This window comes from Stegodyphus dumicola, chromosome 6 (genome assembly GCF_044657685.1).
Source record: "Stegodyphus dumicola isolate Sdum_Otavi_A_Nest chromosome 6, ASM4465768v1".
Lineage (NCBI taxonomy): Eukaryota > Metazoa > Arthropoda > Arachnida > Araneae > Eresidae > Stegodyphus > Stegodyphus dumicola.
In genome coordinates, this window is record NC_140773.1 from 207618386 (window position 1) to 207645750 (window position 27365).

The 27365-nt window shown below is 33.4% G+C and overlaps 1 protein-coding gene across 8 annotated transcripts in view; it reads left to right on the forward strand.

The window, feature by feature from the left end:
* LOC118190859 (rho guanine nucleotide exchange factor 28-like) overlaps positions 1 to 27365 on the forward strand; it is a 565987-nt gene that overhangs the window by 6171 nt on the left and 532451 nt on the right. For all 8 annotated transcript variants that reach the window (XM_085819410.1, XM_085819412.1, XM_085819415.1 and 5 more), the window contains exon 3: positions 1668 to 1821. In XM_085819410.1, the coding sequence (XP_085675536.1) occupies positions 1668 to 1821 (154 nt within the window). The remainder of the gene's footprint in view (positions 1 to 1667; positions 1822 to 27365) is intronic.

Genomic DNA, 27365 nt, shown 5'->3' on the forward strand with positions numbered 1-27365 from the left:
ATTTTTTAAAAAAGAGAAAAAAAAAAGTACTAGTCAAACTGCTCTTAAAATTTTTATTATGTATGGAAAAGGTGCTGTGTTTGATGACAAACTTCAAAAGTGGTTTGGGAAGTTTGAGCATGGAAATTTCAGCTTCGAAAATGATGCCCACTCAGGATGATCATCTTCTATGAATAAGGACCTATTAAAAGAAACTGTTGCTGAAAATTAAATATTCCAAAAGAATGAGTGTGTAAGCTGTTACAATGTATAGATGCTCCATACTTTAACAGAGCAGAATATCCTTGTTTGAATTTTGACATGTGATATTTTGCTGAAAAGAAATAAAGAAGCGCTTTTTGAAAAAGCTCAGTACTAAAGAAGTGGGTGCTTCCAAGAAAAAAGATCATGAGGTAAGCCAAAAAGATACCTTCTTTAATAATGCTACTGGTAATGTATGAAAGCAGGCACTGCATAGAATGCCAAAAATTAGACATCAGTGTATGAAATGATTAATATTTCACTATTTTTTTTATTCAGTCTTTGTTTGGAAATGACAAAATACATTATTCTTAATTTGTTCAACAAAGATTCTAAACCATGCTGTATGAGAATGGAAGAGAAAGGTGTAGTGTTTGAGAAGGAATCGTGGCATGCTGATATGCAATGAGATTCTGTGATGAACTAGCTGAAATTTGAGACAATGTTGCAGAAACAGTGCTTTACTAATTGAAAGTGCTTACCAGAAGTTAGTGGCCAACTCAACTACTAAGAATGAAATACGGGATTATTGGTTGCTGTATTGCTATGGTACATTGTTAGTGGAAAGCAAAAGTAAACTGAATTTAGTTAAAGAAGGCATTAGTGCTCGAGTTCTACATCACTTCTTTTCAAGATTTTTTTTAATACTTTGCCTAAATCACATATGCCATTCTTTATCATGCCAGATAAAAGATAATATTAAAATAATTTGGATATTTAATGCTTTGCCTGAAAAGGCCAAGCGTTGTGTACATTGTAAAGAAATTCTATAGAATGCCTATTTTTCATACATTGCTGGTAACAATAACATCAAGAGGGGGGGGGACTTCTCCCAAAAGTGAATGCACCATGTATGCTAAGATTCCAAAGGAAGTACACAGTGTGCCGATCGAAGTGTTGTCTTCTTTTATGGTAATGCATGGTCTCACGTTTTGATGAATGCAGAACGTCTTGCATATGGCTGAGATGTTTAGTATCACCCCTATATTCAGTACACCTTGTCCTCTTGGATTTTCATTTCTATCCTGGAATTTATTTCTTTGGAGACTTTTAGTATTAACTTCTTTATGAATAAACCTTATGACTTTTTTTTTTTATAAAGGGAATTTTCCATTTGACTGGGAGATGGCAAAAAGTCAGAAACCAAAATGGTACTTAAGTGATTAATTGCATTTTCCTATGTTTTTGTACTGCTACATTTGTATTTGTTATAAAAAAACTGCATAACTTCTCAGATGACCCAATAATAAAAGTATTTAGGTTTTTGTGCATTAAAAATGAATTATTATCAAACTTGAAAGCTAAATTTAAGCAAAGAGAAGCAATAAAATGTACTAGGTTACCAAATTATCAGTCCATAAATGAGAAAGAACTAGTTGATTTGTGAATTATGTAATTTTTTTTAACATATTTGTTTCTACTTACAGGGAGGTGGAAAAATAATTGCAGAAGTACATAATCAATCTCCAGAACAGAATCTAAGTTATTATTTAGTATTTAAAGGCTCACAAAAAAGACATACTGTTCCTGCTACTACTGTGTGCAGTAACAATGTACTCCAACTTATTGCTACCATACCAAGTAAGTGGTTTTGCATTTATTTTATATATACATTTTATTTATCTCCATCAAGTATAGAATTAATTATACATAAAACTGTGTTTGATTGCTGAACTATGTAAATAATAAGCAACATATAGGAACAAGAATTTTATAAACAGTTGAGGAACATAAGAGGAATTTTATAAAAATCAAGCATTCATTATGTTTTTGCTTTAAAAATTTTTCAGTGAAAGACAGGTCATTCATGAATTATATGTATATATGCACACAGTTTTTTCGGATACAAAGTAGAAGAAATTAAAAATCGGGGGGGGGGTCATTTTTTCTAATTGCATTCATATTATTACTGTTGTGCATAGCATGCATATAATTTAAGAAGTAGTTTGTGTCACACAGTGTGGAAGCAGAAAGTTCTAAAAATTTGATACATTCTTTCTCCACAGGTATTATGTTTGCATATTTAAGTATTTTTTTAAAATTGAGGTCTCAGTTAGTTAAGCATAATGTAAAAACACTTTTTCCTCTATAGATTTTATGTGCATATCCTCTCCTGAAGCTGAAACTAATCACTTGATTTTGATCAATCTACAAGTGGATATTCTGAATTTATCTGAATCTCTAATGCAATTTATGAGTTTTGAGTTCCCCCCCTTGATCATTATCTGTCCAATATTTCAAAATTATAGCATAGAAAAATCTGTTATGTATATTTGATTTTGAGGGGAGAAAAAAGGTTATTAGTCATTGCTTCCCAGAAAATGACAATTTACTAAACCATAACTATAAATGGTATCAGAAATAGTGTTTGTATATGTAATTGCTGTTGAAGGGAAAAGAAATAGAATGAACAGATTTATGATGTCAGTTAAATGAAAAAAAATATAGACTTTATATGCTTGTGTGCCAGGTTGCATGACTGGGCTAAAGGGGGATGTCCGTACAATAAAAAATTTATCTGCTTGTCAACTGTAGGTAGAATTTTTATATCCTGTTTTGTACCTCCTGCACTAATAAGTTGGTATTTTTACTTTCCGCGAGTCAGTCAGTAGTTTGTAAGGTGGATAAAAATATCCAATTAATATTGCTAAATAGATGGAGACCAACGTACAGCTTAACCTGTTATTTGTGCTTGTCGTTAGATGTACTTAATATCAGTACTAAACATCTGAAATAATGCAAAAAGTTTAAGTGTTGCTTTGATATGAAAATTCATCTTGTTGAATTAAAAGCTGTTAACAGAATTATAATTGTGATTTTTAATTAAGAGATTAAATTACTGTAACAAAAGGTAAAAGAAAAGTGACAGAAGGAGGGCATGTTCTTTAAGATAAAAGAGAAACTCTGTACTTTTGTGATGGTGTACTCAATAAAATTCTATGTTTTATTTGTAATAAGGGAAAATCAATTCTAAAAGAATGCAATTACAATACGAATCATATAGAAAAATTTTATATGTTGGGAAGGTAAACTGATGGTATAAAAGTTTGGGGAAGAAAGCCAATTTTAAAAAAATGTGGCTTACAACAACAACAAAATGTTTTTATGGAAGAAAATAAATCCAGTGAAGCAGCAGTTCATGCAAGTTTTACTGTCGCACACATCATATCACAAAGATCAAAATCATTAAGTGATGGTGAATTCATTGAAGATTCTTTTATTAAATTGAGTTTCTTTATTCTGATGAACATGATTATTCAAAAATATTGATTTGTCAGCCAACACCACAGTGGATTGTATTAATGAAATTGCTACTGATTTATTATGTTGTGATGTTTCAGTTGAATGAAAAACATATAGATATTGCAGTATTCTAAATAGTAGTTGATGTGAGTACTGAGATCAGATATAACATAGCTGCCATTTTCATAGGAGGTGTTCCTGATGAATTTGAAGTAATGGAAAAATTACAGAAATAATTCATATGAAAGGAAAAACTGTTGCACAGAATATTTTTTCTGATATAAAAACTGTAATAAACAGGGATTAATTTCTAAAATTAAAAGTGGCGGAGTGCTATGGAAAACTGTCAAAGAACGGGAAGCATCAAGAATAAATTGTAAATAAGTTAAATGACTAATAAATAATTAATAATTAAATAATTAATTATTAAAATACAGTACAAGGTCCGTAATCCGGATTTGGCGATTCTGGATTATAGATCATCAATTTAAATCTTGTAAGATGGCATGCATAAATTATACAATCAAAAATATGAAACCGTAATTTATGAATTTCAAAATTTATAAAATTTCAAAAAGTCTTAAATAGTATTGCCATTGTTCAAGAAATTTAACATAGATTTAAAAAATGCTACTTTATAGTTGCATTTCAGCATGTGCACTATTCCCATATTCATAGGCTGAATGATAGACGTACAATTTTGGAGGGAAGAATAATATGGATACATTATCTTTCACTAAAACTTTAAGTGAAGTGTGCACCAATCAGTTGTCCACATCAGGACTATTTTTGAGTCATCAGGTAAACCAACCGAATTCAAATGTCGCTGAGCCTCGGGTATAAAATGAGTTTCAAACCAATCATTCATCAGCACTTGTGTCATCCATGCTCTTTTATTTGCGCCATATATAACGGGGAAATGCTTGAGGTCGTGCATGGTTTCCAGTTACGAAAAGTTTGCACTTGTGCATTCCTGCAGCATTTGCTCATGCTAAAATTGTTAGTCTTGCTTTGGAATCTTTGACACCAGTTGGAGCCTTTTCTGTAGAGGTTGCTAAGGTGTTTTGCGGTACATATTGCCAGAAAAGACCAGTTTCATCAGCCTTGTAAATTTGCTTTCGAGATAATTGTTCACTAGTAAGGAGTTCAATGAATTCATCTGCAAATTGTTCAGCAGCTTCAGTATCAGCTGAAGCTTTTTCACCTGAAATTTTTAATTGTCTTATACCATGGCAATCTTTAAATTTGGTTAACCAACCTGTCGAATATGTGCACTCAGTTTTTAAGTTTATTTCTTCATGAAATATTTTGGTTTGAGCCATTAGCATTGGACGCATCAATGGCACGCCCTTGCTGCGATGCTGTCTGACCCATTCAGTCATCACTTTGTCATGATCATCACTTTTAGCATAACGAACCCTTTCTCTGTTATTCATTGCAAGTAGGGTGTCGGAATCCACAAAAAATTCAAAAAGTTCTTTTTTCTTTTTGCTTAAGTCACATACAGTTGACTTTCCAATGTCATACACCTCACATAATTTTAAGATGGATATGCCTTTATCCAGTTTTTGCAGCAATTCCACTTTTTGTTTGATGGACATCAAACAGTTTGCAAAAAATAATAAACTGGATCCAATTAGAAAATTAAGGAACAGCATAATCTGCAACATTAACTGAAATGCCTTAGAATCTGTAAAGATAATTTTAGCCTAGCTTATACCGTCCATTATACATTAAATGCACATGCATAAAGCATACAAAAAAAGTTTGGGGCTTTGAGGTCCGGATTATAGATCATTCCGGATAATGGACGTCTGCTTTGTACTGTACTTATATAATAAATAATTAATGATTAGAATAACTTAATAACTAAAATTAATTAAAATCTAATCAAATATAATGAGGTAAATAAAAATGTAATCAATTATTAAATAAATGGTAAATAGTTAAATAAAAAATAAAATTCTGAACCCTGACTTAATTAGCATTCCAGCTGGAATTTAAATTTTACACAAAAACAATGAAATAGCTCAACCGGTCTGTGGTGAAAATTTATCTCTGAATATAGTGTATTACTGCAAGGTATAATAGAAATTAAAGACCATATTTTTTCTAGCGCACCAATAAAAAACATTAAAATAATTAATGCTTTGCTAATGAGACTAGAGAGAATACTATAAAAAGTAACGGAATGTACAGAATATTTTAATCTATAAACAAAAAGGTATAAAAACAGGTATAAAAACAAAAAGAAAATAGTCTAATATTTTCTGACCACGATCCGCTCTCAATATAAGTCTAGCTGTCACACAGAATATGACAAGGAAACAAATTTTATCTGAATCTGAGGGTTAGGTGAGAAAAAAGCAACAAGTGACAATTTTCATTCCCCGTCTTTGGTTACATTTTTCCAAAAAGTTTGCAGGTGCTACTTTTCCACGGGAAGATGTAGCATTCAAACAAAAAATTTACCTGTTGTCATAAATTCACTGTACTTTCTGAAGAATAGGCTTTTAATATATGGGTGGAGGCTTTCTTTCCTTACAAGACTTGACCTTTTCAAGAGTTTGTTTCCCAAGGAAAGAGAGGCATGCATTCAGAAGTTAGAATCGATTTTCATTTAATTTTATTATTAAAAGTAAAATTTTTGAGATCAAACTTCTGCTGAATTTGTTGTTCATTTACATAAACGAAATGCTGGAGGTTTCTCATTTAGGGCTGCAGTATGCTCCGTCTAGAATTATGATTTATATCCAAAAACAAGGAAGTACCGGAGCCAGTACAATTTAAGCTCCAGTGATATATAAATTCAATTGGAAAAAATAGTTGGATTTGCAAGTACTGGTGCAGCTGATATGATTCGTAAAACGTGGAGTAGCTATGAAAGTAAGAAATATAGTGAAAGAAGAAAATTTGCAGAGTGTATTTTGCATTATACACTGCAAAACAAACATAATCAGTTTGTTTGGGAGTGCATTCATCAAAAAGCACTTTGTGCAATAATTTTGAAAATAGTTTATGCTTATGGAAACAGATATTAAACAGTAAACTTTATCCTTGTATGCCCTCTGAATCATGCGGAATTTGTTGTATTGCTTAAAGAAATTAAAAATGAGTATGGAGAAATGATTTATTTTAACGAGGGGATGGGGTTGTCAAGAAGCTGTATTAAAATGATATTTGGATTTAATAAACGAAATCAAAATTTTCATGAAGCAAAAAAATAAAACCATTAGCAAACTATGTAATGATACATGGATAACAGATTTAGCATTTCTTGTTGATTCGACCAGCCATGTATATATTCTCAATAAAGAGCTCCAAGGAAAGGATAAAATTATCATTGACATATATGATTCTATTAAAGCTTTTAACATCAATTTTCAAACATGGGAAACACAACTGAAGTTAAAAAAAAAATTCTATGTTTTAAATTGCATTAAAAAAATTGCACATTTTCTGTGTTTTTAAATTCCACTTCCTTATTCCAAATAAAAGAAATCTGAAGAAAATGCTAAAAAAATAGCATTATTACAACAAGAATTTGAAGGCAGAATGAAGGAATTTAATGATTTGGAGTCCAGTTTTAAATTATTTCCATTATCATTAAAAACAAACAGGAATAACATACAAGGAAATCTGATTAACTTTTATTCATAATTGTGAAAAGGTAAATATCTTCAGTTTTGAATTTTCGCAATAAGTATAATCAGTTTGTTTGGGAGTACATTTACAAGTGAACAGCCTTTTTTTTTTTTTCAGTTAAAAATCCATGAACAAAAGGGTCCGATTGACTGATGAGCATCTATAACCCATGATGAAAATACTTTCCAATAATCTTTCTTCAAGGCTATAAACATTATCAAACTCAAAGTGCCATTAAGAATTAAGCTGTAGTAAAAAATAGAGAAATATCTATTTATGTACATGCAATCATATGGACACTTTCCGCATGTGTCGAAAAAATTAATACGTAGTTGAAAGATAATAGGTTGTTGTTATTTACTTAACAAATTTTATGCCACTGGGGAATTTTTTTTTATGAAATTTTTTTAATAATCTGTGTATTTTAAGTGTATGTTAAAAGTAAGTTATCAAGTAGTTAATTTAGCATTTAGAATTATCTGAAATAAATGTAGAATTTGACTTGATTCACAGCATGAGATCACGAAGTAATATTTAAATGGTTTATTTAATAGAAAGAAATAAAAGTAAATAAAAAAAGTATATAAAGATGAAGTTAACGGTATGCAGGATTAACATAATGCTGTAAAGGCATAACATCGAAAGCACAATTAAAGTTCATAAACTCTTGAAGACGTGTGAGCCGTCTGCTCACGTCTGCCTTCCACTCTCGACCAGGTCTCAGCGCTGTCTGGGATGATTCTTACTGCGCTGGGTGATGCTATACTGATGACGTCATAATCCTGGTATTCTAATTCAGCATTGGACGTTGATGACTCCCACAGCTTCGGCCAGCCTGAAGAGGCATCGTCCTCGATGTCTGTTGAATGGACATCACCATCATGTACCTGCAAAGATAATAAAAAAAACAAAAAAAGAAAAAAAGAGTATCAGGTCCTTAGGTTTTGAGCTGATACAAACATCAAATCAATTTGACCATGGCTTCATATGGTCAGCCGCAGTAGATGTCAAATTTGGTCCTTCATGGCATCCTACTTTTTCGACTTCATATCTGTCATTTGATCGAACAGTTATGATTTTATACGGTCCATGAAACTTAGGTCGTAGTTTCAAACCAGTCCCATATTGAGTTCTCTGAATGGCTACCAAGTCGCCAATCTTGTACAGTTTCGGTTTCTTACGTTTCTTGTTGAATTGTTTACGATTCTCTTCTTGTATCTTCAAAATGTTGTTTTTCGCATCTTCTCTCATTTCATCACGTTCTTGCATCAATTGTTTTAGATATTCTTCATTCAATATCTCACTAATTCTCAAATCTTCTTTATTCTTCATTTTCGTGCCTATGAGAAGCTCAAACGATGAATATTTTGTACTTCTCGTAGTTGTACTGTTGATTATCCTCTGGACATCTGAAACATACTTAAACCATTTCGTTGAATCTTCATGTGATAATTTTGACAAAACAGGAATCAAAATTCTATGAATTCGCTCAATTTGTCCGTTACCTCTTGGAATACCGGTAGTAATTTTGACATGTTCTATTCCTTCTTCAGTACAATAAGCTGAAAATTCTTTCGATGTAAAGGCACTACCTCGATCTGAAATAATTCTGGCTGGATTTCCAAATACAGTCTGTTGTTGCTTCAATTTTGAAATAACTTCTTGTGTAGTTGGTGATTTCACTGGATAGAACCAAGTAAATTTCGTAAAAGCGTCGACAACAGTTAGAATGTGTTGGTATCTCTTGTTCGTCGATGGAAGAGGTCCAATAAAGTCGATATGATACGTACTCAAGGGAACGTTTTCTTTTGGTACAGGATGAAGAAATCCTTCTGATTTTCCTTGCTTCTTGTTGTACAGTATACATTCTATACAGTTAGCAATTACTTTTTCAACTTTGCATTTCAGTCTGGGAATATAGAATTCTTGCTCTACAGCATTCACAGTTTTATCTACAGCAAAGTGACCTTTTGTATGTACCTTCTGTATGATTTCATTCTGTAGGGATTCTGGCACTACTAGCAGATCTTTACCATTTTCAAATTTGTACAAAATATTATTTCTCACGAAGAATCCATTTTCTTCTCCCTTCTCAACTAAATTCTTGATCAGTTTCACATGTTCACCTTCATTCTGTTGTTGTGCTAACCGAATCTTCTCAGTTACATCGGATGTGTATGATGTTAAAATTAAAGAATTTCTACTTAAAGCATCAGCATGTTTCATTTGGCTTCCTGAACGATGTACAATTTCGTAATCGAATTCTTCAATAAACATTGCCCATCTCGCAATTTTAGGAGTTAAATCTTTCTTATCTAAAGTTTTCTGAAAAGCACTACAATCAGTTACAATTTTGAATTTAGTCCCTAACAAATAGTTTCGAAATTTCTTCAGAGCTTCTATTACTGCAAGGGCTTCTAATTCATAACTACAGAGTTTCTCTTGCTGCGGTGAAGTCTTCTTACTCATATACTGGATTGGGTGATAATTACCATCATCAGACAATTGGAGTAATACCGCACCAAAGCCTTGACTACTAGCATCAGTATGAAGTTCTAATGGATATCCTTGCCTAAATATGAGTAGAACAGGTGCCTGAGAGAGAATTTCTTTTAATCTGCAAAAAGCTTCCTGTTGTTCGGAATCGAACTTAAAACCAATACCTTTTCTAAGTAAGTCACTAAGAGGTTTAGCTATTTTAGCATACTGAGGAATGAATTTACGAAAATATCCCGTTAGTCCTAAAAAGCTTTGTAGTTGTTTACAGTTACGCGGTTGTGGAAAGTTTCGAACAGCAGCAGTTTTGGAAGGTGATGGTCGAATAGTTCCGTTTTCAATTACATGTCCCAAAAATTCAATTTTACGTTTTAAGAATTGGCACTTTTTAAAATTTATTTGTAATCCATACTCCGAAGCAGTTTTGAATACTCTTTCTAATTTGTCTAAACATTCAGCTTCATCATTAGCCGGTATGACTATATCATCCATATAAATAATTAGTACACCTTCATTTAGCAAGTCACGAAATACTCAATAAATATACCTTTGAAAAACATTTGGACTAATACATAAACCAAAAGGAGCTTTAAGAAATTCGTAGATACCATTATGTGTTACAAACGCGGTATATTTGGTGCAATTTTCGTCTACGTCTACATGGAAAAAGCCATTTTTCAAATCTAGTGTCATGAAGACTTTTGACTGTTCTAAGCGATCAAGTACTTCCGGAATTAAAGGCAGTGGAAATTTGTCTTTAATAATCTTCTTATTCAATTTCCGATAATCTATACATAAACGTTTTGAATTATTACGCTTGTTACACAAAATAATAGGCGCCGAATAATTAGAATTGCTAGGCTTTATTATGCCCTCTTTTAACCATTCCTTAATTTGATCGTCAACAATTTTTTGTTCCACGAAAGACATGTATCTTCTATTTTGACAGACAGGAATATCATCGCATAAATTTATTTGCATCTTGAAGTCAGATTGTCTATTTTTCCGAGGCTGGTAAGAATTAATTAAATTACACAGTCTTTCTTTATGTTCTACATTCGAAATATGCGATAAATCAATCTCGTTGACAGAAATAGCATTCACCAGATGTGAAAGGTAATTAAACGTCGATCCACTTCCGCTTTCGGGACTTTTGTTTACATTAACAGAGACGCCAGACGATCGCGAAGGATCATAAGCATTCTTCAATGAGATAGCAATATTCAAATTTCCCATAACGCAACGAACGTTAGAATTTCGAGATGACTCAGCAGTTATCAAGTTTACATTACTTTTATTCCGATGAGAAATTATTTGAAGGCCATTCTCGGTAAAAGAGAAGTTAAACTGACTCAATACATCCAAACCTAATACAATTTGATTACATAATGACTTAACAACATAAATTTTCGTACGAAGTAAAAAACTATCAATTGAAATATCAGAAATGAAAAAGCCGATGGGGTACGTTTGCTTTGATTCAATTCCGTTTAATGTGATATCGCTACAATTTAAATTAGGAGAACCAATCTGCTTGTGTAACTCTACGCTGCATATCGTTACATCTGAACCAGTGTCAACTAAACTATTAACTAAATGATTATTTATTTCTACAGTCTTCATAATTCTATCCTTGTCGGAAATTCGTTGTAATAAAGCTGCTTGTTGTGTCTCGGGGGTCTGCTCTGGACAGTTTGTTGAATAATGCCCGAACTTCTTACATTTTACACCCTTTGATTTGTTTACACAATGCTTAGAATAATGCCCAAATTCCTGGCAATTAAAACATTTGACCTTATTAACGTTAGATTGATTTCGGTAAGATGACGAAAGCTTACTTCTATCTTTAACTTGAGTGTCTACTTTCGGTTTCGGATTTTTAAACTTATCATTGTCCGATCTCATTTTATCATAAATTTTAAGCCTTTGTTTAAATTCAGATATTGTTTTGCAACCATATAGTATAGTTTTCCTAACCACAGAATCGGGAATACCATCAATAACATATTTAATTAATGAAGCATCTTCAATGTTACCTCGCGAACACATTTCTTTCATTTTCAAAAAATACTCATCTAAAGATTCATTAGGCATTAATTTACGTTTACATAACATTTCATGCAACTCAGCAGAATTAAAAGCTTTACCATATTCAGATTTCAAAAGCTTTTTTAACTTACACCAGTCATTAACTTTAGGTTCACTCTGAATAAATAGTTTCGCTTTACCTTTTAATGATCTTTTAGCAAAAACTAATTTATGCAAGTCACTCAATTTTAAAGAATTTATAACATCTTCAAATTCATCAATCCATTTATCAACATTTTCATATGCATTACCAGAAAAAGGATTAACAATACTTTCAATATCAGAAAAACTAAGATGAGGTTTAAAATGATCTTGAATTGGAAGCTGCATACTGTTATTTACTTGAGATTCGTTAAAACCAGGATTGTCTCTTTGATTATCATCAAGCATTACTTCAGAAAATTTATTAATAGTTTCATCTTCAATATCACTATTTTCTTCATGCAAAACATTTTCAAATAATACAGATAGATCACATAGGAAAGAGACAATTCGGGTTACGACTTCCGTTTTTGAACCTTCTGAATTTATGCACAGTACATTGCAAATTTTAATTAACTCATTCAAAGTAAAACTATTCTGCACTGCATCTATTTTCTTATTATATTCTTCAGAATCTGGTTTAAATACAAAGCCAGAAAATTCACGTAATCTTTTCCGGTTATTTCGATCTCCATCAGTATTAAAAATAAGCTTATGCAAACTTTTGATTTCAGAACTTTTACTGTTCTTTAAAGCTGCTTCCAATTCTGGAATTTCTACTAACTTCATATTGGAAAGAAAGTTTTGTACTCACCCGACAGATGATCGTCGTCAATTGGGTAATCACACTTTATACGAGTAATCCAATAAATCGAATAACTTGTGACAACAGTTCACTCAGTTCACAGTTCAAAGCACAGTTCTACTACTCGAACATTTTGGAATTCGAGGCCGCACGGTTGGTCGCCATATTTTTTTGTAGAATTTGACTTGATTCACAGCATGAGATCACGAAGTAATATTTAAATGGTTTATTTAATAGAAAGAAATAAAAGTAAATAAAAAAAGTATATAAAGATGAAGTTAACGGTATGCAGGATTAACATAATGCTGTAAAGGCATAACATCGAAAGCACAATTAAAGTTCATAAACTCTTGAAGACGTGTGAGCCGTCTGCTCACGTCTGCCTTCCACTCTCGACCAGGTCTCAGCGCTGTCTGGGATGATTCTTACTGCGCTGGGTGATGCTATACTGATGACGTCATAATCCTGGTATTCTAATTCAGCATTGGACGTTGATGACTCCCACATAAATATGTATTAAAATTGAATATTTAGCCGCTAGTAAATTTGAATTTGGAAATGTGATCAATAGAAATTTGTTACAAATCGATAATAAGCATGATAAATTTGTATTTTTTTCATTGCGTTATTATTATTGTTTATGTATGCTTTGATTTATTTGAAATTAATTTATCTGAAAGATTAATTTAGTTTCAAAGTGAAATTTGAAATTAAATTAAAATTTAGTTATTTATTTGATATTTAGTTTGAAATTTTGTTAAAAATATATCGGTTGCTGTCATGTCGTACATGCAGCCTGTCAGTTACTTTCAGGTCTCCACATGCAATTTGAGTTTGAGACTTCTAGCATAAAGTATCATGCTATCATTCCATTGTCTTTCCATCTCCTTCATTAGTATTGTAACTTTCATGTAAATGCTTCATGTTGCATCTGTACATCATATACTTTTTTTTCTTCCTTTCTAACTGAATTGCTTAATTTCAGTTATTTACACATTTTCCAAGTTCAGTTTAAAAAGTTATCATTCAAGAAATATGGCTGTTTTTTTGTTAAACTTCTCTTGATTATTACTTTTCCATCCCAGTCCATGGCTTCTGGTTTGAAATATACTCATTGTATGCATGAATTCAACAATTTCTCAAAAACTGTGACTATAATTTTATGAATTTGTGTGGAATAATACATAGTGTCATAACACGAAAATACAAATGAAAAAAAAAAAAATTAAGAGTATTGTGCATGATGTACAACTGTAGCATGGAACAATATGTTACAAAAAGAGTTCACACACACACGTGTGCACCAAAAAAAATAATAATAAGGCTTATGAATTTAATATAGAATGTGATCTGTCCTGTCTTGTACACACGTCACAATGTGTTTATGCTGGCAGTAATATTACTAGCCAGTATTTAAGGAATTAAGTTCCACTCCTCTAACAATGTTGTCTTGAAGGCATTTACATCTCTAGGAGAAGGCTATCGCCTTGCAACTCCTTTTCTAAGGTCATCTTTCTAAGTTCTTTATCATGTTAAGATTAAAAGATTTTGCTGGCCATAATATTCTCTGAATGACTTCCCTTTCAAGGAATTCATGAATGAGGTTTCCTTGTTGTGGACAAACATTATCATCTTTGAATGAAAAGTTGAATCCATATACAACTCTGAAAAGTCTTACAGAAGACTTTAGATCTCATCTCTGGCTGTTCACAAATCTGTCATTGAAAACATATGGGGCATATGTTTATTGATCGGTATTCCTCTCCGTACCATTACACTTGCATTACTGAAATACTCGCACTCCATAATGTTTAAAGGAAGATTTTGCATTCCTAACTTTCACTAGGTGTAAATATGTTTATTCAGACACTGAACTAAACTTCGACTCATCAGTAAAGATAACATGGGACCATTAGTGTTCACTCCATTTCTGATGTTCTTTGCACCTATTAAAGCAATTCCTTCTTTGGTTGTGAAGACACTGACACAGTGTTGGCTTTCCGGTATAAAGGCCTTTTCCATTAAGACTTCTGTATGTAGTTTGCCGTGATACAACAGTTCCAGTGGCAGCTGCAGGCTCTGAGTGTAACTTATGAGCTGCAGACTTCCTCTTGCGATGTGCAGTTACTGTGAGTTGTCGATCTTGAGAAACAGTTGTTATTTATTTATGACCTTGTCCAAGCTCCCTTACAAATCCTGATTCCATAGCATACAGATTGTTGATCTTAAAATATCCACACATCTCACTGCTTCCATAATTGTCTGCCTTGCATTCAAATGGCCGATGATTTACCACTTCACAGATTCTTCCATGTGGTTATAAGGTATCTCTCCCGACTTCTTAGCATGCCTTCGTGGTGTAGTGGTCAGCATGGTCGATGCATAATGGAGAGGTATGTGGTTTGAGTCCTGGCAAAGGCATTGCTCATTTTTTATCTTTCATGCACCCAAAAAAATTCTAATGGCTCTACAGTGGCGCCCGAACTAAAAAAGGTGGTGAATGATGATTCTTCACCACCATGATTTGGTGACTGATTCTCCTAAAATGCCAGTTGCCCTTTAAAAGAGGGAGTATATAAGGTATTTCTCCCACCTTCTTAGCATGCCTTCGTGGTGTAGTGGTCAGCATGCTCAATGCGTAATCGAGAGGTCATTGATTCGAGTTTTGACAAGGGCATTGCTCATTTTTCACATCATTTGCTTCCAAAAAAATCCACAATGACTCTAAATAGTACTTTGGAGTCATGACAAACTGTATTCAGTCTTTATACGCTGACATCAAGTGCTGTATTGCAAAAATTCACTCAGATGTTCATTTTGTGCAAAGCATTTCCAATAATGATCGGATGACACAATGATTTGATTTGCATATCAGAAACCATTTGGCCATATTTGATTGGGTAATTCTAAATAGACTCATCTTTCACACATTTTCTGCAAAAATGAATTATATCCATTGGATAGTTCATAGAATATAAAATTTTTAAAGATAAATTTGGATATGAGTGTAGATTTTACCCTTCACAGAAGCTAAGGTAACATAATATGGGCTTGTAATATGTAAATCATGAATGTTTATTGTTACATCTAACATTTTAAATAAAATAAGCATAAAGAATTTTGTGTAGAGAGAGCAAAATCAGGAATTCAGCAAAGATGCAATAAGTTCTTTTCATTCTAAAATTTATGTGCTGTTATCATTGTTAATTAAAATATTTAAGTTAAAAACAAATAGCAGAGCAAAAATAAGAAATTTAATAAAATAACTTTATCCTTGAACTTTACAACACTGCAAAGCACGAGCAAAGGAACCTCTGATAGGCAACAAAAACATTGTTTTGCCAAAACCTAAAAACTAAATTATATGTGATTTATTTGTAATATAACATACTTTAACACTTCCCCTCATCAATAAAATAATAATTAGGATTAAAATTGTAAGAGCCCCTTATTCGGGTGGGGGGGGGAGGAAAGAAGGGAAAAAGAGAAGAAAATCAATCTGGGTATAAATAGTGGAATTGAAAATTAACTTCTGGTTGAACTGGACAAGAAGGCACTGAAGTTGATGCACCAACTGACTTAATTCACTCTTCAACAAAGAGTTTCAAACATAACAGATGGCAGTCTAATTAGGCCTACTGCCACCTAAACTTTTAAACTGTTGATAAATCTACAGCTATTGCATGCAGGTTAACTAAAGGCATAAAAACCTTAATTGGAATGTAAGAACAACATAATTCAATCCTTTTAAAGCAAAAATATGGGTAGGAGAATGGGTATATATATATGCATTTGGTGCAACTGATTATAGCAAAGAAGGAAGATGCACAACTGGATGTTATAGTAATCCCACATACAAAATTTCAACGTTCTATGGCTAGTAATTTTTGAATTATGCAAGATACATACATACGTACAGATGCCATGAGAATAATCCCTTCTGAATCCACTTTAAATCAATTTTACAATCCATTTTGAAAAAAAGAGTTCTTTATTTTGTCCATGCATAGAGATATCATGCAAAAACATCGTTCAAATGGAGTCGAGAGCAGTCAAAATAGATATTGTTGTTGAAATATGATACCCGAAAGTTTTGGTGAGTATTTTATTCTAATACTTTTCTTTATAGACAGATGCCGAACAGCGGCTGAGCAGTAAAGTCGCTGTACACTTATATTTCAGTCCAAGGTTCAAATCCCATGAACAGGCTGGCTGCATGGTTTTTTTTTTTTTTTTTTGTGGTTTACCGCATGTGTAATGTGTATATAAGCCAGTTTCTTTTGAAAGTTCTCCACAAAGGCATCTCTCCCTTAGGCAGATAGCCATAAACCCTTAGCCTTTGCCATAAACCAACCTTACTTCACAGAAGGAAGTAAAAGGGGAGATGATGATTGGTTTTAGACTCATTGTTGAGGTGTTATTTTTAAGTACCATTTCGGTTTAAAGGAGTGGGGTTAACTGTATGCCACTGCTATCTGTGCATGTATATAGAGATGTTATATTATCATTTATAGTATATTTGATGAACCATCATTTTATAAAAAGTATGACATTTGCTAACACTGAAAGCCTTCGCAGAAACTTTTTGGTTTTGGTTTCTAAAATTAATTTTGGCTTTCATCATATCTATTTTATTCTACTTCATATGCATACACTTTTAATTACTGAAGTTAGAAGATAAACGAAGCATAGTGAGTGAAATGTGTGAAAAATATAGAATTCATCTCAAATATAGTTGTTTTATGTTTTCCCTCGTAATGAAACTTTGGTTTGTCCTCAGATTTTTTGGTGGTAGATTATACAGAAAATTAGCATTAGTTCATGTCATATTCTCGTTCATAGTCACATTATTTCAATCATTTTATAAGTACTGTTATGAGAGCTTAAAGACCATTAGAGGGGATAGTATAAACTATCAACCTCTTCCCTATCTTGCAATTTCTCGTTTTAGACCTTTCTGCATGTATGAGCTTCATGCATGATCTTGCATGTGTACCGTGATTGTTTTATGCTGTGCAGTATATATACTATATATATATATATCATACAGCATAAAATAATCGTATACAGTGTATATAAAGTACAAAGTCCTAGATCCGGACGTCCAGTATCCAGAACAATCTAAAATCCGGACCTCAAAACCATCACCAACTTTTTTTAATTTAATTTTTTTGTATACTTTACGGATGCGCATTTTCTTTTCCCCCTTCACGCATAATAATACATAGAGAGAGTCTCGATTCTTAAAATTTCACTTCAGCACTACCTCGATAATACCTTGTTATGGAAGAAATAATCATTTAAGCATAAATTGTATGATCTATAATTTCGCTTCTGTGCTGCATATCTGCTTGGCATACATCTCACACCGAAACATTCTACTTAGATACATCATTGATTTTATACCTATTAATATTTTATATCTCTGATGCCAACCTAGCGAATCACTATTAATTATATTTTGCTTTCATCACCACATGTTTATCAACACCTGACAACTTGAATAATGACTCATGTAGCGATGCCTAAATTATTTTTTTATGTTAGTAATTGAATAATAAAGGAGTATGGTAACATTTTATGTTGACATTACGCTTGGCGATGATTACAGATTTAAGTTGAATGTGCTAAGAAATGTTGACGAGGAAAAATTTAATAAAAATATCTTTCCATAGCCAAAAAGTATATTTTGTTAATGATACTCACAGGCCAAAAGATTACATTTAATGCTATTTGAATTAAGAATAACTGATTTGTTATTCATAGTAACCCATAACCAACACCAGGGCTCGTATGGCCACACCCGATGGCAGAATTTAGGGAAGACAAAGGATGGTGCTTTGTAGCAGAATTTAGGACCTCAAGCGATTGCATCAGGTGATAAGATATCTAATGTCTGTTTTCAATAAGCCTTGAGTTATATGTGAAAATTTATTTTTTCAGGACTCATATAAGCCTTAAGCATATACTTATACAATTCAGGCATAATTGTCTCAGTGCGCTATAAAAGCAAGATAAAATTTAGCGGAACAACTTGTTGTTAGTCGCCAATCCAATCTCATGATAGCCAAATATGTATTGTGAATGGCAGCTTAAATTTTATGATGATACCCGTGAATTTTAAAGGTCTTCAGATATCATAAACCAAAGGTGAAATTTTCCAGTTAACGGATTTTGTAAAGAAATGTGGAGAAGCGGTAATAAATGAAGATGATATATGAGATTTTCATTGCGATAACAATGTTCCTCAATCATCAGTCAATTAATGGATGGCGAAATCTGTAATATAGTTCTAGATGCAGAAAATACTGCTACCGATGGTGAAGAAAGTGACAGAGAGGTTACTGAAAACAAAAAAATTTCGATTGACAAGTTAGTCGGAATTCTAGACACAGCAATTACAGGACTTCAACAGTATTAAATGAACAAGAAATTATGTCTGTCTACAGAATTAAAGAGAAAGTATTAGTACAAAAATCGAAGCAACTTAAACAACTTACATTGAAAGAAATGTTTAATAAAGTAAACAAATAAATATTAAGCTTTTTTTTTTATAAATTTTGATACCTTCTAGATCATAAATACTTCATTATTTCACAAATCACGATTTTATATTTTTTATTTTATAATTTCTACATGCCATCTTACTAGATTTAAACTGATAATCTAATATTCGGAAAAATTCCCAATCTGGAATCCTGGAAGTCCCGACGAGTCCGGATCTCAGACTTTGTATTATTATAGAAGGCCTAGCTATTAATTTCCAGGACTGACGTAACTGTAGGAGAACGAAAAGTCGGAAGATGGCGCTAATGATTGCATATTGAAGAGCGTTTTCTTGCGCATGTGCAGTGCAATCGGCGCCATTCTGAAGTAAGTGGTTCTCGTGGAAAGGCGCATGAAAAAGTAGCTCTTAAATTCCTATTGTCGAAGTGAAAATGGAGCAAAGAATTAACATTAAATTTTGCTTCAAATTGGGCAAGACAGCTGCGGAAACCTACTAAATGTTAAAAGAAGTTTGCGGCGAGGAAGCATTAACCCGCTCAAAAACTTTTGAATGGTTTAAACACTTTTGGGACGGGCGTCGAAGATGATCCACACACAGGTCGGCCGCAGACCGTACGCACGCCGGAAGCAATTGAAGAAGTTCGCGATATGGTGAAATGTGATTGTCGATTGCCTATTCGAGTACTCGTCAATGAATTCAACATGGGCAAAGAGACGGTTCGGCGAATTTTGACACAAGACCTAGGGAAACGCAAGATTTGTTCCAGATTCGTTCCTCACCATTTAAGGGACAAACAAAAGCAATTGGGACTGGACGCATGTGGCGAACTTATCGACAAAGCTGATGATGACCCTGCGTTCCAGGATAGGATAGTCACGGGAGACGAGTCTTGGTGTTATCAATATGACCCTGAAACCAAGCGTCAAAGCTCCAAATAGCGGTGTCCAAGTTCACCAAGGCAGAAAAAATTTCAATTTGAAAAGTCCAAAATCAAGGTCATGTTAACCGCTTTCTTCAATTGCGATGGACTCATTCATCATGAATTTCTTCCTCCTAACATGACTATCAGTGGACAGTTCTACACCGAAGTTCTTGACCGACTTCGAAAACGAATTCGTAGAGTGAGGCATCATTTTCAACAAAATGGGAGTTGGCTGCTGCTACATGACAATGCCCGCCCACACATTGCGTTGCCTGTGAGGCGATTATTAGCCCAGCATGGTGTCGTTGAAATGCAGCATCCACTATACTCTCCAGACCTAGCACCAGACTTTTTTCTGTTTTCTAAGCTGAAAAATTCTCTGAAAGGAACAAGATTTCAGGATGTCGAAGCCATCAAGAAAACTGTAACGTCACTATTAAAGATCGTTCCAAAAGAGGACTTTAAATCTTCTTTCAGAAATTTGTACAGTTAAGCACAGACGTGCATTACGGCTGATGGGGATTACTTTGAATCATATTAAATGGCTATGTGTTTAACCTTTTTTTCTTATGAGTTATTCCAGGAGTCCTGGAAATTAATAGCCGGACCTAGTATATATAAATAGGCTAAAAATTCGAATAAAATTTTTTTGTAAACCCGTTCTGTGCTATAGCTGCAGGATTGACGTAGAATAAACTTAAAGCATCTAAATAAAAACAAGGCAATTCCTCTATAATATAGTAATTGCAGCCATGTATAAGAGGTTTAACACAATGTCAAAGCTGATTTAGTTAAAGAGAGAATTCATAGTAGAACAATCTCGAAAAATAAAATTGCGAAAGGGAAAATATACAAAATTATACAAATAGAAATTAATCTCCTCTTATTCAAACTCCAATTCAGAACATTTGGTATGCCGAAAGGATAAGTTTCCAAAATCTAAAAATACGTTATTAATATTCTCAATTAAGGTTTAGTTTAAAATCATGCTAAAAATCGGATTGAAATACGAGTATTTTTCATTTTTAATTAATACAACAATATTAGAGTTGTAATTCAGAAGTCAAACAACAAAAATCAGCGTTATATTTAAAAAATTTTCACACGACTAGTTTCGATGGTTTTACCGAACCATCATCTTCAGCTGCAAAACCGCAAATGGAATTTGCGGTTTTTTAATATCAAATATCTCGGTTAATTTTTGTGTTAAGAGAGTACATCGTACATTTGCGGTTTTGCAGCTGAAGATGATGGTTCGGTAAAACCATCGAAACTAGTCCTGTGAAAATTTTTTAAATATAACGCTGATTTTTGTTGTTTGACTTCTGAATTAGTATTTATTCGGCGTGTTATTGTGTCTTAATTAATATTAGAGTTGGTTACGTGCCAATACTGAAACCTGCCAGTGTTTCCCAGCACGTGGAATTCTATAAAATATTGTGAATTAAGATTTCTTTCTTTTTTAAAAAAAATTTCTATTGATCTCTATATTTCACAATATTCTGCATAGAAATGCTCGTCACGTAATCTCTTATTATCAAAAACTTTTTCTAAGCGATATTTTATTTTTAGTTTACAAATGTAAATATTTCGTTTTTCAATTTGTGTACGGCTCTGATTATGATCCGTTTTTTTAATATCAAATATCTCGGTTAATTTTTGTGTTAAGAGAGTACATCGTTTTGCGTTTTATTTTTTATAACGAGTGCAAAGTTTTCCTAATGTAAGGACGGAGGAACGTATAAAAAGTTATATTTCGTAATTTTTACAAAATTGATTTCTTTTTAAAATTAAAAATGCCAATATATGAATATTGACATTTAAAACATTTTTGTAATTGGAAGTACATGTCTACGACTAACGGTTTCGAAAATAAAGGCCGGATAAGGACCTTTTATAGACACGGTATAACGTGAACCGTCTCAAAAGCGACTGCCTGCTGTTTCAGACGAATTTGGTTTCCCTGGGAAGTAGTCACTATAGACGGGTGATGTTTCGTGCGCTTGTGCTTATTTGCCCACTTTTAAAAATGGTTGTCATGAGAGGGTTAATTATTTCTGCAGTCTTTTCTTGTACTAGTTAAGATCTGTACTCAGAGCCGGATTTAGACTTGATAAGGCCCTAAGATATTTGAGACATGGGACCCGTTATAAGTCTGTTATACTACATTTTAATTTTTTGGGAGGTCCCTAGAAAGTGGGGTCCCTAAGCTATAAGTTTGTGTAGCTTATACGTAAATCCGTCACTGTCTGTACTCTGACAATCTCGGCTCTTGGAGAAGAAAAGTGCGAACCTGGGGTTCCAGGAACCTGTGGGATAAAGGTCAGTCTTGTAGTACTTCTAGTACAACGGTTGTCCACAGGCCAATGGATGCCAAAGCCCGGTATTGGCAGGTGCAATTTGATGACCAGATTTCTTCTCCAGATCAACTGGCTCCAATCCACACCCTTCATGACTTGTCTGAGAGGTGCAAATGTCCGCCGCTCTGTTTGGTGAACCAGGGCATTGTGGCAAATGGGACAAAATGAATATCTTTCAGAGGAGCCTGCTCCTCCCGCATAAGACGGAGTTCGCAAAGGAAGTGAACCATGTAGTGCGAAAGGGATTCGAATAGCGGAACACGTACAAATTTACTTACGTAATACAGTGGTCTCTTGGTATATGCCATTAAAACGTCCCAGATCTTTGGACTTATACAAAAATGGACGTATACTGAACAAACGTTTTCAGTAAGAAATAAAGGGAAAAAGTCCTGTTGCTATTATTATAACACTGTTACTAAAATATAAATGTAAAAGGTGAAATATATTCTGTACATAAATTTAACAGATTTATTTATCTCATTTTCGTCTCTTTTCTTGTGTCAGGTCTCTACTTGGACCTAGGTGAGGATCACCAGGTTAGACCTTTACTAAAAATCTGTCCAAAGAACTTTGCTTCCGCTTTCTCCTGTGTTTGGGAAATGTAATAATTTTAGGTCATTTCAGACAGTGCTGTAACGGCTTGTTTAGATTTGTTAGGGTAGTTCTTCTCTGCGAAGTTTTGGCATTAGAGATTGCCGTGCATTTATTATTTTGTTTATATGCAAAATTGGTCGTAGCATTGTGTCGAAAGATGTAAACAAAGGTAGTGCGTGCAGGGGGGGCGCTAATCGAACTTGATTTGTAGTAATACCAAACAAAAATTTTCTTATCGCACTGTCACCTGTTAGGTGCTCAAGGCTGTTGCAAACGACAGGCCTAATCTAGCGCTCTTGCCACGAGAATTTTGTGAGCTTGGGTTGACTACGCCAGACAAGTGAGCATAAGCAACAACAACACAAATTTTCGCGTCTAAACTGGATGTATACGAGGCTGAACTTATTCTAAAACAGACTTATACCGAGGTACCATTGTATAATGAATTTCTGTCGTGACTTTCGTTTGCCTTGTGATCTCTTGTTTGGTCGCACTCCGGAGACCCGATACGACACAACACAAGAGCTACAGGACATCGATTCAACGAAGGTGACAAGGTGTGGTTATCGAATCCGATTCGAAGGAAAGGATTCTTTGCTAAACTACAGGCATCTTTGCTTCCGTTATCTTCTCTGTGTGTTCCTTACACAGGCCTATCTAAATCTAAAATCGTTCATTACGACAGGCAAGCCCTTACTATGGCCATAGTACGTAGTCTGTATAGTGTAAATAGTATACTAAGACCATGGTTTTATTTGTATATGAATATGTAAATTTATGCATTTATTTATTGGTTTAGCATTTGATTTCTTTTATGTCATTTATTGCAATTACTGTTCAAGTATTGCATTGAATTGCCTTTGTTGTAAGTATGGCTTCCTGTCCAGGGATGGTACTGCCTAGGACGTGCAGTTCTGGGGGAGGCAATGTTACGGAATTTTTACATAGATAAATGATTTTAGTCCAGTTATATGTGCAACTTTTGCACTTTTCTGTATAAGGGAACTTGAATATCTAAAGGGGCGAAGCTTTTCCGGAAAAATAAGAATACAGGGGAAGGGAAGTCTATTTAACATTGAGCAAATGGCTATCTCGCTAAACTGGCGAGATAGCCATTATTATATATATTGAGTATATTATGCTTTCAGTTTTCAAGAAAATGCACGCACCATGCCTACTGAAATCTTCCTGTTATTCTTCTTTTGATATTGAACCCTCAGCTGATAATTGAATTTTAATTTTAATTTCACTGATTATTTATAAATTTAGTATCCCATTTTGTTTGTTGTCTGTTTTTTGGTGTGTTACCTTTCAAAATGGAGACGGAGGTTTCAAATTTAAATATAGCTTAACACAGTTCGTTCTTCTCGGATTGTTGCTGATACGAGAACAATTTATTTTTCTCTTGCATTGTTTCAGACGTCAGAACTGATAGTAGGCGAAAAAGAAAGAACAAAACATTAGTTTAAAAGCAAGTAAGTGCAGCTTTCACGGGAAATCTGTCGTTTTAGATTTGTGGGTCAAAACGTGTTGTTTTCTGTTTAGGTGAAAGTAGGTCATGCGAAAAGTTATTGTCGCTTTTACTCGTTTTTAAACGCGCCTTTTTTTGTCAATGTTTCCGCCACATTAGTATTTACTGCCTATTTCATTTAAATGTTGACGCTCGGAGTTCCCTTTCGCTATCTGTTGTCATAAAGATCACGGCGCGGTATGTATTTGATATTGCGTTGCTTTTCCCAGGAACTCGCTTTATTTCGTAAACCTTTTGTAGCATATTATGTGGTACTTCAACTTTTTTGCTGATTCGGGATTAAAAAGTGTAATGTATGTCGAATGTATGTGCTAAACCTTTATACATTGTTGCATACTGTTTGCAAGTTGAATTTCCAAAAATTAAGATTTTGCTGGTTTCGAGTAATACTTTTGATGAAACAAAAGAATGTTTGAGATTTTCCATGCTGAGCTTTTTTTTTTTTTTTTTGAAGGGGGGGGTAAAGAAAGAGAGGATGAATTTTTTAAAAATTTTATTTTTTATTTTTTTTAAATGAAGATGCATCCTTCTATGCACTACAAACTACAAATGCTGCCTTTATAGGGTAAGTAAGGTTTACAGGTTCATCATTTATCGGAAAAATCTTGGAGTCTTAAAATTTGAAGATAAAAAAAGAATTAGTGTTCCATTAAATGGTATTATTTATAACTTTTATTTTCCATTGACAAACTGGATTTCTTTTAAGCCTTCAAGGTCCTTTAGCATTTCCCCATTTTGATAAACAATTGTAATTTTGTAGTCGTTAAACATCTTAAGTTATTGGTATTATTTCTGTTCTCTTTTGACCTCCGTATATTGTGCATTATAATTTTTTCTCCCTTTTTCCTCACTAGATGGTGTTGTGTGTCACGCTAATATTTTCCAGGCTTTCAGTGTTACACATTTTTTTACTTAGTTCGATGTCCCAGGAGCAGACGTTAGCTTTACGGTGATGGATTGAATTCCTGACCAGGTTAGGATGTTTATGACTGTATTGACAATATGCAGCTAGGAAGGGGCTCTTAAAATCTGATCATTTCGGAAGTCCTCTCGAGAAATTGTTATTAGGAGATGAGGGATATAAGGCTGTTTGAGGTGCACTGAATCTTAAGTGGCATGAAGCAAGGCAAATAATCCTCGTTTTGTTACCCTAATTAAAGAATCTTTGTTGCGTTTTTGTTTTAAAGAAAGGTATGGTGGTTTCTTCCTCGAAAATCACTCAGCAACTGTTTTGTCAGTTTTATATATAGTGGCTCAAACAATTGAGAATACGCCTGTCGTTTACATGATAAATCTGTCTTTCAGTATAAATAACACGTTACCAAGAAGCGGAAACATGCTTTTATTTTTACATATAACAATTGATTTAATTTAAAGTAAAAATGAAGAACAATTAACGAAAAAATCCTGAAATGAAAAATTTCAGAAGCATTTTAAATAAAACATATGCAGACTTTTGCCTAAAAAATTGTGAATACACTGGAAAATATGTTTAACGACCATTATATATTTTCTGTGTGGCTTTTATTTTAATCTAATGTTGCGTAATCTTATCTTAAACCTTTTCACTTTTGTGGTGAAATTTCTTATAGGAATTTATAGCCATACTTTTAAATAGAAAGTGCCTCTTTGAGGAGAAACCAATATTGACGCAAGGAAATTCGCACCAAGATTTTTTTAAAAAGGAAAATCTTATGGTGAAGTGTCTAAAATTGTTGGTAGAAGTCACACATGTGTACAGAAAATTGTTGGAAAGTTTAAAAGTGATGGATTGATTGAAAATAAAAGTGGAAGAGGAAAGAAAGGAATTCTGAGTGATGTCACAAAAAGGAAAATTTTGAAAGATATTAAGATTGATCCTAAAGTAAGGGAAGTCAATCTTGCTGGAGAAACTTCTCAAATCATTGGCAGAAGTGTAAGTGTTGAAACCGTGCGAAATGTAATTAGACAAGCTGGATATAAAAGTAGAGTTGGTTAGAAAGAAACCATTCATCAACTTGCAAAATCAGAAAAAGCGCTTGGAATTTGCGAAAACTCATACGAATACGCTTTGGAAAGACGAATACGCTTTGGATCCATTAAATTTACATCCTACAGTTAAACACGGTGGTGGCTTCGTTATGGTTTGGGGTTGTATCGTTTCAGCTTGGATAAGAAATTTAGTTTTTGCAGATAGCATTATGAATCATATCGTTTACTTGGATATATATTCCACAGTAATCTAAAAGAAAGTGCTAAAAAGTTAGGTTTAGATGGAAATTTCATGTTCTAGCATAACAATGACCCCAACTCGCGGCACATAACATCACAATGTGGTGTCTTTTCATTGTAAACAGCAGTTACGCACACACCACCACAGTCCCCAGATATCGATGTCATAGAAAATCTGTGGGCCACACCCGAAATAGCGGTCCAAAAACACATAATTAAAAACAAAGCGCATTTAAAACAAGTGTTGCAAGAAGAATGGAATAAAATATTTTCAGATACGACCAAAAGGTTGGTCGAATCGGTGCCAAGACGTTTGGAAGAGATCAAAAAAGCCAAAGGACATGCAACAAAATACTGACACTTTCTTTGTGTGTGTGAGATATCACAAAAATTTCTTTGGTGTATTCTTCATTTTTTGAGGCAAAAATTTGCATATGTTTATTTAAAATGCTTCTGAATTTTTTTGATTTTAGAATTTTTGATTGATTGTTATACCATTTGTTATGTGTAAAAATAAAAACGTTTTTGTTCTTGGTAATCTGTTATTTATAATGAAAGTTAGGTTTTATCAAGAAAAAGTAAGGTGTATTCTTAATTGTGAGTCACTGTTGTATATTATGCTAGCTCTTTTTCAAATTGTCTGCTTACAAAGTTGCTGAAAAGTTCTTCGAACACGACATCTTTGTGAGGAATGAATTTAACGTTTAGGTTGGGAGTAATTATTTTATTATGAATGA